General features: G+C 34.0%; 1 protein-coding gene across 1 annotated transcript; it reads left to right on the forward strand.

Annotated features, from left to right (window-relative positions):
* The first annotated feature begins 314 nt into the window (after window positions 1–314).
* On the forward strand, window positions 315–8,421 carry LOC133688737 (cadmium/zinc-transporting ATPase HMA3-like). The gene is made up of 10 exons (XM_062108333.1): window positions 315–447; window positions 594–828; window positions 1,996–2,253; window positions 3,774–3,871; window positions 4,270–4,525; window positions 4,611–4,748; window positions 5,236–5,563; window positions 5,642–5,841; window positions 5,927–6,129; window positions 6,220–8,421. The coding sequence occupies exons 2-10, from the start codon at window positions 615–617 to the stop codon at window positions 8,203–8,205; spliced, it is 3,681 nt and encodes a 1,226-aa protein (XP_061964317.1). The 5' UTR covers window positions 315–447; window positions 594–614; the 3' UTR covers window positions 8,206–8,421.
* Window positions 8,422–13,014: the final 4,593 nt, after the last annotated feature.

A 13,014-nucleotide genomic window follows, 5' to 3' on the forward strand; every position in this document is an offset into this window, starting at 1 on the left:
ATTTTATTTAAGATAATTTATGAAATTATATTTTTTTCAATTTTATTCTCATTCAAATTTTTAATTTGTAAGATTTGTTCCTCGTTATTTTAATAAACTTGAAAAAAATAAAATATTAATAAGTTATTTTCCAGCTCATTTTCTATAACATAACCAAATACTGAAAAATATTTTCCAACTTATTTTTCATTACACTACCAAATATTATAAAATACTTTTTTAAAACTCACTTTTTTTAAATTCACTTTTCTCAAAATTCATTTTTAAAAATAAAAAACAAATTTCCAACAAACAAAAGTACTAAAACGACACCACCTCATCATTCCATATTCTTAAGAGTCCCCTCCTCCACTCCAAGCTTCTCTGCTTATAAATCTTCTTGCCTGCTCCCCTCTCTCCTCCTCAAAAGAAAGCCTCTTCTTCTTCAAATCCTTCATTCCTTGCAAGGTGTGCTTCTCCTCTTGTCTTGGGCCCGTGTCTACTTCTTCTCTGCCTCTCACCTGAAGCCAAGCTGGCCTTTAATGCAGTTACGGTTGTGATGATCTAATTCTCACGAGGTTCTTGCTTCTTCTTCTTCTTGTTTTTTTTTGCAGAGAGATTTAGAGATAAAAACGATGGCTGCCGAGCTGGAAAAAAGCAACAAGGCAGCTACCAAAAAGTTGCAGAAGAGCTACTTTGATGTGCTAGGCCTTTGCTGTTCTTCAGAGGTTCCTTTGATCGAGAATATCCTCAAGTCACTCGATGGTGTTAAAGAGTTTTCAGTGATTGTCCCAACAAGAACAGTGATTGTTTTCCATGACGATCTCCTCATTTCTCAGCTCCAAATTGGTAATCATTTCTGAAACTTTAAATCTTCTCTTCCTTTTATTTTTTTGATCTTGATCGGTGCACTGTATCTTAATTTCGTTCTTTTCTTTCCCAGCCACATGATTTTTGTTTTTTGTTTTTTATTTATTTATGCTTTTTAAGAAAGCCATCAATGCCTTGGCTTTTTCCTCATGGTCTTTTCTCATGGGCCATTGAGGTTGATTGCATAAATCACCAATTGACATGGCTTGTTCTTAATCATCATCCTAACACCTGGCTTAAAAATTGTTTTGTAATAAATTACGTGTCTAACAAAAGTTGCAGAACCTCAAATCCTCTTTCTCTGAATTTCCTGAACAATTAAATGTTGAGATTTTGAAGAATCTTGATGATGATGTTTCTTGCACAAATACATGAACTTCGTAGGTGGTCAGTTACTGTCTCTTGCTTGGACTTGGACAACGATAAGCCAAAAATTCGGCCAAAAAGGTCGATCAAGATGAGATGTCCGAGTCATTAGCTGGTGGGCTATTGCTTTGGTGGCTGCTATAAATGAACTGGATGCCGAAGTTTTTCCTGCAATTCATTAACAAGCTTAATCTCTTCTTTTCAAAACTATGTTCCAAATTTTACATTTTAAAATTTCACTTTAATCCATATTCTTACCCATCTTTTCGATTTGTGCTCTTGTTTTACTATATGTGTACAAGTAACAAGATGCTCGATCACAAATCCTTTTAAAGAATAAAAATAATAATATTAGTTGAGCTACAGACTCAGTTTATGAGTTTTAGTTGTAGAAATTTCTTCTCCTTTATTATTATTATTATTAATAATAATAAAAGAGAAGAAATTTAATCATTTTTAAATTAATTTCTGGGCCACATAACAATCCCCTTTTCAAAGGATAATGATGGTGCAAAAATATAAGCTACCACTCCGTTAGCAAAGATGACATTTTGATCTGCCAATTTGTATATGCAATTATGGGACACTCCTTTCTCTCTTCCATGAATGGATGCTGAAAGGAGCATTATGGTCCAAGAGCATAGTCTCTACACGTTATGTTTTTCATGATCCCGGGTTTTTCATTGTTAGGTTTGAAAAAGAATTAACTTCTTGCTGCAGGAACCACTTACTGCCAAAATTTGTATTCTAATTACCGGGACGTTGATTAATTCTTGACAGTTAAGGCTCTAAATCAAGCAAGACTGGAAGCAAATGTTAGAGCATATGGAGAGACCAAGCACCAAAAGAAATGGCCTAGCCCATATGCAATGGCTTGTGGTGTGTTACTTTTGTTATCACTTTTGAAGTATGTCTATCATCCTTTGCGTTGGTTTGCTATTGGAGCAGTGGCTGTTGGCATCCTTCCCATCTGCTTGAAAGCTGTTGCTTCCTTGAGGAATTTTAGGCTTGATACCAACGTTCTTATGCTTATTGCAGGTAACTTAATTTTTCCTTTTTTTTCCCACTTGCATGAATAGCATGGATTACTCATGGATTTTACAGTGGTAGCAAAGTCAAATTTTTACCATTATTTTGCACCGAAAGTTTTCTGTTATTATTCATATTTGTTTTCTATCATCACTTTATCGTGTCTTTTGTGGATAAGTATGTCTTGGTAGTTTCACAAATCACTTTCCACGTATAGGCCACCATTATATACTTACACCAGCTCCACCTTCCCTTCTATGTAAAGGTCCATATAGTAGCTGAAAACTTTTATAGGATCTTTCTTCTGCTAGGAAACTTGATAAACCTAGGGCCAGGCTAGGCCAGGCTAGGCATATATCATATCTTCTTTCAAGTTAGAAGCATTGAAGAATGAATGCACAACTAATTCAGGATACTAACAAACCCGTTTGATTTCTTAGAAATTTCTCTGCCAGTAGTAAGCATAGTGGTTTCTTGGCAGCCCACGCGTTGATTTTTGCTAGCTAGTTATTAAATGTAGTCCACCCATTTTCTTCAAGGTTGAAATTTTGACCATATAAATATAGTTTGGAAAATTCAAGCTAACTGAATTTGACCTCCACTTATGGGCACTGGCTACATTAATCCAAATGGTATCTTGTCTCATCATTCTATAACTCTTTGATGATTTTTTTTTACACCCTGGTTTCCTTCTTCCTTCAAATCTAACCTAAATAGTATTGCTGTAAAAGGTGAACCATGATTTGATGACTTTTAAGTTATTTATTACTCATAATGTGCTATATAATTTTAATTCTTTTTCAAGGATTCGATTTTTATCCTAAAAGCTATAAGACACATGGCCACATTTGAAGTAACTTGACCAAAGAGCATGTTGAAGTCAATAATGCTAAAGCATTTTCCTTCCCTTTTTTATGTTCCTTTTTGTTTATTCTGTTAACTTGGTGTTCCACAAATACATTGGAAACTCAAAATGGCACGGCTTTACAAGTATGTTTTACACATCAGAAAATCAGTCAAGACCCCTCTTCCTTCTTGGAAAATGGTGGGCATAACATACTGAAATATAGTATATTTTATTTAAACAAACACTCCAGAGAAAGTGTTTGATTAAATAAGTAAATCCATGAAGTACAGACATTTGAACTTTTGAATTTACCCATGCTATCAGGACTCGCATGCATGCAGCTTCTTGTCCAAATCTTGTTTTGTCTATATTTTTTAACCTATTATCAAAGGAGGGATCAGTACCTAACTTTGTCTTGACTTTTAGTAGTTGCTGTATAAGGTAAGAATTAATGCGAAGCTGAAACAATCTAACTTTTGAATTGGATTTGTAGTTAGTTTATTTTAGCAATAAACTATATTGGACTAAAGAAAAAGAAGTGAGAATTAATGTGAAATATCTATATTGAATTGCTGACGGATTATATTAATGTTAATAGTATATATTTGGATGAAGCAGGTGCTTGTTTATAGTATTATGCTTAATTTACTTGTCTGACTCACGAAGTATTAATTTGTGACAGTCATAGGAACGATTGCGATGGATGATTATATTGAAGCAGGAACTATTGTCTTCCTGTTCACTATTGCAGAATGGCTAGAGTCAAGGGCAAGCCACAAGGTAATCTCAAGATAGTAATTGTGTTAAAAATATGTATTTGTGCTAGCTAATAGTCTGCCATGTCCAATGATATAGTAGAATGGTACAATAAGCAGAAAAGTTTTCTCCATTAATGGGTAGTAATTGAATTTGTGACTTCAGAACCTTGCTGTTCGAATTTTGAAATGGTTAGCCCTGAATTTTACCCTTGCTTTGACTTAGTTGCAAGATCAAAATCAGTAATGAAACTTTGTAAATGGATCAAAGACATGGACATATTTTCCTTTGTCCTCAAACATATTGGAAGTAGAAGCCTAAGAACTACCATGCTGATTCTGGATGCTATTACAGAATGGAAATGAATTTCATTGTACATACAGAGTTCGATACTTAATGCTGAAAATACAACGTTTCTGCAGGCCAATGCTGTCATGTCATCATTGATGAGCATAGCTCCACAGAAAGCAGTCATTGCTGAAACTGGGGAAGAAGTGGATGCTGATGAGGTCAAGTTAAACACTGTTCTTGCAGTTAAGGCTGGTGAAGTTATTCCCATTGATGGAGTTGTTGTCGATGGTAACTGTGAAGTGGACGAGAAAACGTTAACTGGGGAGTCATTTCCAGTCCCCAAACAGGTGGATTCAACTGTCTGGGCAGGCACCATTAACCTTAATGGTATCAATACCTCTTTCTGGCCTTGTGCGAATTGTTTCTGAATGGATTTTGGTTTTGGTGGTAATGGGGTATTTTCCATTCTCAGGTTATATGAGTGTTAGAACTACTGCTCTTGCTGAAGACTGTGTGGTGGCTAAAATGGCAAAGCTTGTGGAAGAAGCTCAAAACAGCAAGTCTAAAACTCAAAGGTTCATAGACAAATTTGCTCAATACTATACTCCAGGTTAGTCATGCTTCAGTCTAATTAAACACCATTCATCAAGTTTTATAGGCCTTGGCTGAAGTAGAGTATCGAGTGTTAAAGAATAATATAAATCAAATCTTGAAGCCTCAACCTAATAGCTTAAGCTTTTGGGTTGGGATGATTTTTTGAAATGGTATTAGAACTTTGATAGCCAAACAATCTCGAGTTCAAATCCCACCATCTTCATTCTCTCTTCTAATTAATAGCACAAGGTAGTGTGGGTCTGTGTAAATTTTAAATCTAAAAGGCTTTCACTTGAGAGAGTATGGTAGAGAATAATATAAATTATATCTTGAAGTCTCACCTAATAGCTTAACTTCTTGGATTAAGATGGTTCTTTTGTACTTAGAAGTAGTATTTGGAGTTTGGACAGCCCTTCACTTCAGTCTTTTAGAGTGAATCAGCTGCTCGATTTCTGGACAATCCTCCTACGTTCTCATTTATTTCATTTGTTTCCAATTTTCAGCGGTGATTATTATATCGGCTAGCTTTGCAGTGATACCGCTTGCACTACGATTGCACGACCGTAATCGCTGGTTTCGTTTAGCATTGGTTGTTTTAGTCAGTGCATGTCCATGTGCTCTAATCCTGTCTACACCAGTTGCAACATTTTGTGCTCTAACAAAGGCGGCATCAGCTGGTCTTCTGATCAAAGGGGGCGACTATCTTGAAACACTAGGCAAGATTAAGGTCATGGCTTTTGACAAAACCGGTACCATAACAAGAGGTGAATTTGTTGTCACAGATTTCCAACCTCTCTGCAATGATATCAGTGTAGACACATTGCTCTATTGGTAAAGACCAGCTCTATTTTGCTATAATTATGGTAAATTTTTCTCCACTGGAAAGTGATGTTCATGAAAGTTTCACAGGGTATCAAGCATCGAGAGTAAATCAAGTCATCCTATGGCGGCTGCACTTGTCGACTATGGAAAGATGCATTCAATAGAGCCACAGCCTGAGAAAGTGGAGGAATTTCAAAATTTTCCTGGAGAAGGAATTCAAGGAAAAATTGAAGGGAAAGATATATATATTGGGAACAGAAAGATTGCTCACAGAGCATCTGGAACAGGTAAAAAGCCTGTATATCCTAGTAATAAACTGCTATCATTGGGCTTTCAAGGTGTTCTAATTACTTTGGTGATGGGTTCTTATAGTTCCAACACTAGAAGGCGACAAGAAGACAGGAAAGTCTGTCGGATATGTGTACTATGGAGCAACTCTTGCAGGGATTTTTAGTCTCTCTGATAGCTGTAGGACTGGGGTTGCTGAGGCCATTAAGGAACTGAAGTCATTAGGCATTAAAACTGCAATGCTTACTGGAGATAGTGAAGCGGCGGCTATGTATGCACATGAACAGGCAAGCTCTTATCCATAATCATCTCTAATTTATGTTCTATTTGCATTCAACTTCGAACTGACATGGAAGTAAATTTAATGCCATGTGCAGCTAGAGCATGCTCTTGAAGTTGTTCATGCAGAACTCCTACCTGAAGACAAGGCGACTATTATTAAAGAACTTAAGAAGGAAGGACCAACAGCAATGATTGGAGATGGTCTGAATGATGCCCCTGCATTAGCTACTGCTGATATTGGCATTTCAATGGGAATTTCAGGTTCAGCACTTGCAACAGAGACAGGGCATGTGATTCTTATGTCCAATGATCTCAGGAAAGTACCAAAAGCCATCCGGCTTGGCCGTCAATCTCATAGAAAAGTGATTGAGAATGTGATTATGTCCATGACTACAAAGTCTGCTATCCTGGCCTTGGCGTTTGCTGGTCACCCACTTGTTTGGGCAGCTGTTCTTGCTGATGTAGGTACATGCTTGTTGGTCATTTTGAACAGCATGCTGCTTTTACGAGGCACTCATGCAGGGAAATGTAGCAAATCATCAGGTGCGTCGCATACACACAAACATGGTACTAGGAATTCATCACACAATCATCATAATTGTTGCTCTAGCCAAAATGTCAAGAAGGTGGAATGTGGGGCTCAAAAGTGTTGCTCTAGCGCAAAAGTTGAGCAGGTGCAGAGCGGGGCTCTAAACTCAACCTGTGCCTCAAGGTGTTGCTCTAGTCCAAAAGTTGAGAAGGGGCCAAGTGGGTCTCAAAATTCAAGCTGCACCTCAGGGTTTCGCTCTAGCCCTAAAGTTGAGAAGGTTCACAGTGGAGCTCAAAATTCAAGTTGTGCCTCAGGATGTTGTTCTAGCCAGAAAGTTGAGAAGGCGCAGCTTGCCGCTCAAAATTCAAACTGTGCCTCGGGATGTTGCTCTAGCCAGAAAGCTGAGGTGAAGCTTGTGGCCCAGAATCCAAGCTGCGACTCAGGGTGTTGCTCTAGACCAAAAGTTGAGAAGGTTCAGAGCGAGGATCAAAATTCAAACTGTGCCTCGGGATGTTGCTCTAGCCAGAAAGCTGAGGTGAAGCTTGTGGCCCAGAATCCAAGCTGCGACTCAGGGTGTTGCTCTATACCAAAAGTTGAGAAGGTTCAGAGCGAGGATCAAAATTCAAACTGTGCCTCGGGATGTTGCTCTAGCCAGAAAGCTGAGGTGAAGCTTGTGGCCCAGAATCCAAGCTGCGACTCAGGGTGTTGCTCTATACCAAAAGTTGAGAAGGTTCAGAGCGAGAATCAAAATTCAAACTGTGCCTCGGGATGTTGCTCTAGCCAGAAAGTTGTGAAGGAGCATTGTGTGGCTCAAAGTTCAAGCCTTGCCTCAGGATGCCAATCTAGCCAACATAGTATCAGCTCATGCAGAAACCAAGAGTGCGCTGACTCAGCTAAGAGCCATGATGCACGTGTAGCAACTAATGCTAGTGGAGTTCATGAAGCCAAGCACCACGATCATAGTTGCTTTAACACAGTCAATCCTAACACAGAGGCAAATCATCCACGCAGCCATGACTGTTCAACCCCTCCCAAATTGAAACATCTATGCCATAATTCAGTAGAAACTCAAGGAAAATGCTCAGATGGAGATGGTCTTCATAAGGAAAAACACTGCCACCATTCACACGGTGAACCTGCTGCTACTCATCATGGTATTCATCACCATTCAAGTCATTCTTCTCATGATTTAGAAGGCAGCCAAAAAACGACAGACAATACTACTAATTGCTGCTCCAAGAGCAGTTGTAAAAACACTATAGACATTCCCAAGAATGAAGAGTCACTCGGAGAGATTGTTGAATCCAGTTGCAGTCCCCAGCATCAACATCAAGAGTTACACCAGGAGTTGAAGAAGTGTTGTACAGGCTGCGCTCCACCTCACACTGTTATTGAAATTGAGCCAACAACCATGCATGCTTGTATGAGCATGGAGAAGAGAGAGATTGGTGGATGTTGCAAGAGCTACATGAAGGAATGCTGTAGCAAGCATGGACACTTTGCAACTGGCTTTGGTGGAGGCTTATCAGAAATCACCATCGAACAAGTATAAAGATCTTTAGATGAATATTGTTTTGGCTCTAGCGAAGAAACTAGGAAATTTTGGTGAAATACTTGTAGTAACCAAGAACCAGAATTAATGAATGAAATGAAATTAAGAAGTGTGTTCGATGTTTACAGAAATATTGTATTTCATCATTCTGTAAGTGATTAAAACCATTGTAAATTTATATGAATAATAATTAGTCCTAAATCTGAATTATGACAAGCTTAATCTTCTGTTTAACATTTTGAAGGAGTGAATTTTGTTATTGGGTAGTTCTCCATTCTTGACCTGTATGTGCTGCTGTTTACGTATTAGCGGGACTGGATCATGTATTGGTTCAATAACTTTTATGATTGGCCGTCATGTAGCCTGTGACTATTGCTTGGATTGCTTTTTCAACAACATGGGCACTGTTTTAATCCCTATTTAGTAGGACCCATTTAGAGATATTTGTTTTTTTTTTTTTTTTAAGATAATGATTGGATTTCTAGAAATTGGGGTCCAAGAGCATCACTCAATTTCCTCCACCATTCATCGATGACTCTCACCTTTGGTAATGGTACCAATCATTATTATCTTCTAATATAAAAGTCGAGAGTGCTTTCCCGATGACTTTTTTCATATTAAGATAGATTTCTTTTCTTTTTTTTACTCAAATCTTAAATTAATAAAAACTTGAAAAGTAGAAGGTTGACACCACTGTTCAAATCCTTTTTTTCCCCATTCAGTTTCATTTTTTATATTCTAATTATATGAAATTAAACTTCAAATTAAAATATAAAAGAAAAAAACATTGCTCACCTAAATTCATGATAATTTTTAATTTGATCTAAAAATTTATTTTATTTATTTTTAAATCCTTCATAGAAAGGGAAAAAAAGTTATCAAATAATGACAAGAAAAAAAAAGTTGGTTGTCACACGATATTGACAACAAAAATATTAAAACTTGGTATTAAAAGATTAAATTCGATGGTAGTGGGTTTTCCTTGAAAACATATATGAAAAAAGAGATCGAGTTTTGTTTTGATTTTTTAAAACTGGTTGATTTTGGTTTTCTTGGATGATTTTGGAGTATTTTGAGCTTAGTAAGTGTTTAGAAAGGCTTTTATAATGTTTATTTTATATATATATATATATATATATATATATATATATATATATATATATATATATGTCATCCACCACTTATAGAAAAAATATGTGGCCCAGGAGCATATGTCTGACTTAGGCCCACACGCTTGAGCTTTTTTTAAGGCCCTGACATGCAAACAACTGGTGTCTGCATGCATGTACTTACATTTTTTTTAAAAAAAAAAACAACCTCAACATTCAATTTTTAATGATTTATTTATTTTAATTTTATCATTTTTATATTGGGTTGATATTGAAATAGTTTTTATTTTTATCATATAATTAAAAAAATATTAATAACCCATAACTTAGGTTATGAGTTTGATAAATTAACTTAAATTGATTTAAATCAATCCAAAACATCACCGTCTAATTGTTTTTTTTTAAGATGCCAACTTTATTTTTTTTTAAGTCAAACAACTTTTTACTAGTTATTGTCTAACTTGGACCCCATGTAAGAGTTTCTTTTAAACTATGATACTCTAGGCCACTAAGGCAAACACACTTGGCTTGAATTATTTGTTTTTTTAAAATTCAATATTGAGTTTTTGATTAATTCTTTTATTTGTTTTTAATTTTATCATTTTGATATTGGATTGATTTTGGATTGGTCATTAATTTTTTTATCATACAATTAAAATAAAAAATATGTTATTGAACCCATTGGAATTCACAATCCAGGTCACGAGTTTGACGAGTTAACTTGAGTTGACAGAAATCGATCCAATTATCATCATTTCAATGTTAAAAAAGGAAAAAGAAGACAACTTCGTTTTTTTCTTTTAAAATTCAAACCCCTTTTAATGGTTGTCAATGTTACCTTTAAAAACGCGTGTTTGATATATATATATATATAATTTGTTTTTTATTTGTTTTTTTGTCTTTGAAGCCGTCAAGTTAACTGAATTATATTAAGGCAACTCAAGTCAGGAGTTTTCAAGTTTGACTCTCTACACCGTGTTTTATAACAATATCACGTTCAATTTTTTTAATCCAACTTACAGCATTGTACGAGAAATAATAAATAGACTATTCATATTTAAAAAATTTTATTATTGTTTAAAATATTTGAACACCTAGTTACCTTTCCGACCAGATCAAATCAGTGTAAATAGTATCAATTATTGTAAGACACATCAAACAAAATTTTAAAAATCTAAAACATGTGGATGTTATTGTGGATCAAGACACAAAACATTATCAATTCATATAGTGCTTATGTTATTTTTATATATAAGAATTTTTTAATTTGGTCTTCAAACAAACTTTTTTTCTTAATTTAGTCCTTATACATTATGGGAATTGAGCATAATGATTTGTTTTGATTTCTTTTCATAGGATTATCTTGGTGAAAAAAAATCTATAAATTAGGTTGATTTTCAATTTTGTATAATAGAATTGATTTTGTTGCATTAAAAAAATTAAGACTTAAGGGATCAAATCATAAAACAAGTAACAATATAGCTTTTTCTACTATTTATTCTATGCCTTTTTGGAGATTTTGGCCTACAAATCTTTCTTTCTTTTTGCTTATAGATTCTTTTAGTTTGATATTTTATATTTTGGACAAAAACTTTATTCTTATCACGTTTTGGTTCTTGAGTTTTAGATATATGAGAGAAACTCGCTAAAACAAAAGAGGAGAGAGTTATCAATTGATCAAATTTCAACAACTAAAACAACCAAACTTTATATCAATAGATTTCATTTGATAAAAAGAGTTCCATTTAGCTTTTTTTGGCCCTTCACTTTGCTGGAAAATAAAGTAAATTGGGCCTCAAGATTTTTTTTTATAGTTTTTTTAACTAATTAAGGGTTGTTTGAGGCTAGATATGAATTCGTTTGGATTTAAAAGATGCTTATTAGATATTTTTGGATAAAAATGACTTGAAAATAAGTTTTTAGACTAAAAAGCCCTTGCCTTGACTTTTTAGCGACCTCTTCGATCCTTGAACTCTAACAACACTTCGAAATCGTGCACCGCGTTTCCAAAAAAATTTTATTTTTTTTTGCTAAAATTTAATATGATTTATATGTTTTGGATCGTTTTGATATGCTGATGTCAAAAATAATTTTTAAAACATGAAAAAACATCATTGGCATGCATTTCAGCACGAAAAGTTATTTGAAAAGCAACCGCTACCACACTGTCAAACATACTCATATATAGATGGGATGTCATCCGCACCTTTTTTTTAAGAAAAAAAATTAAAGGGTTTGTTCTCTCTTTAACATAAAAAAAAAAAAAACAAAGAGGCTTTCCGTGTCGGCCAAACATGATTTTTTTAAGCCAGATGCACAAGCCATCGTGTTTGCCCTGTTTGTTTTTTTTTTTTTTTTTACTATGAGATTTTATCACTTTTTATTTATATTGGCAAGTGTTATTTTTGTACAACCTTTCATGATTTTTTTTATTTTTTTATTTTGATTTGATTGATAAATTGTTTTGGATATTGTTTAATTAAATACCATTAGATTATTTTTTTTTAATTTTTGAATAAGGTTATATCATTCTTTTTATAACATTAGCAAACTCTATTTTTTTCTAGCTTTCATGGTGATTTTTTCTTAAATTTTATTAGATGACTTGCTTATGCTGATTTTTATTGTCGTATTGTTAAATATAAAACATGTTAATTTTTTTTTATTAAACCCACTATAACCCATATAACAGGTTTAGCAAGATTACCAAAGTTGATCTATAACATCATTGTCAAAGAAAGGGTCTAAACAATGCAATCTTGAAAATTATTTAACTAATTCGCCTTTGAACTTTCTAAGTCAATTGAATCACATTGAATATTCTCCTACTCAGTTCAATTTAATACTCGAGTAAGTTAAACACCTTAATTGAGAGGATTTTAGTTTAGCATGTCATGTCAGGTCAAGTTTAGTGGCAATGAGGAAACGTTGCCCGTAATAACATGCAAACAATGTATTATTCTTGTATCTCTTTTTATATACATATCAAAATTATCAAAATTTATCTAAAAACACACGCTTGAAAAAAAAAAGCCAAGTCAAGAAAAAAAAACTTGTTCCTTTCTTACCCTTATTTCAAATAGTCTTCTTTCTTATTTGTATTGGTTGATTTATAATTTTCATTAAATGAAAAACATAGAAAAAAGAGTTATGTTTTTTTGTTAAAAATAAATAAATTATACTAACTGAACATACCCTTCTTATACAAAAAAAAAAACAAATAATTACCATATAAATAAATATAAAATTTTAAAAAGATTTTTACAGTACAATATCGAATATCTTAATCTGCATTTATCTATCAATGTTTTGGCTTATTCTTTTATTATCATTGAAACCTCTTTTTAACATTTACTAGCAACTTTATCCTCAATCTATTTTATTAATTTTTTTTTATTATCTCACCCACCAATTAACTAGTGTGATATAACTGTCACATGGTGAAATATCATGGTTTACATATGGTTGCTGGAATGTAACAAAGTCAACGAATTCGTAAGGTGAATGGTGTCAAGTACTGAGTTCTCAAACTTTCAAGCATGCTTCTCCTTCTTCTTCTTCTTCTTTCTTTATTTTCAACTTGGAATTAAATAACTTTAACATGCATTTTCTAGAAAATTGAAGAATATTGCACCAGTGAAAAGGCTAGATTTTAAAAATAAAAGGTGAAGAAACAAGGGCAAAATTGAACAGTGTAAAT

This window comes from Populus nigra, chromosome 3 (genome assembly GCF_951802175.1).
Source record: "Populus nigra chromosome 3, ddPopNigr1.1, whole genome shotgun sequence".
Taxonomy (NCBI): Eukaryota; Viridiplantae; Streptophyta; class Magnoliopsida; order Malpighiales; family Salicaceae; genus Populus; species Populus nigra.

What these genes read in the sequence shown, in the direction of transcription:
- LOC133688737 (XM_062108333.1), top strand. Translation starts at nt 615, where the DNA reads ATGGCTGCCGAGCTGGAAAAAAGCAACAAGGCAGCTACCAAAAAGTTG. An exon ending in CGTTCTTATGCTTATTGCAG is followed by an intron (nt 2,254 to 3,773) that starts GTAACTTAATTT and finishes AATTTGTGACAG; the next exon opens with TCATAGGAACGATTGCGATG. An exon ending in AGTCAAGGGCAAGCCACAAG is followed by an intron (nt 3,872 to 4,269) that starts GTAATCTCAAGA and finishes ACGTTTCTGCAG; the next exon opens with GCCAATGCTGTCATGTCATC.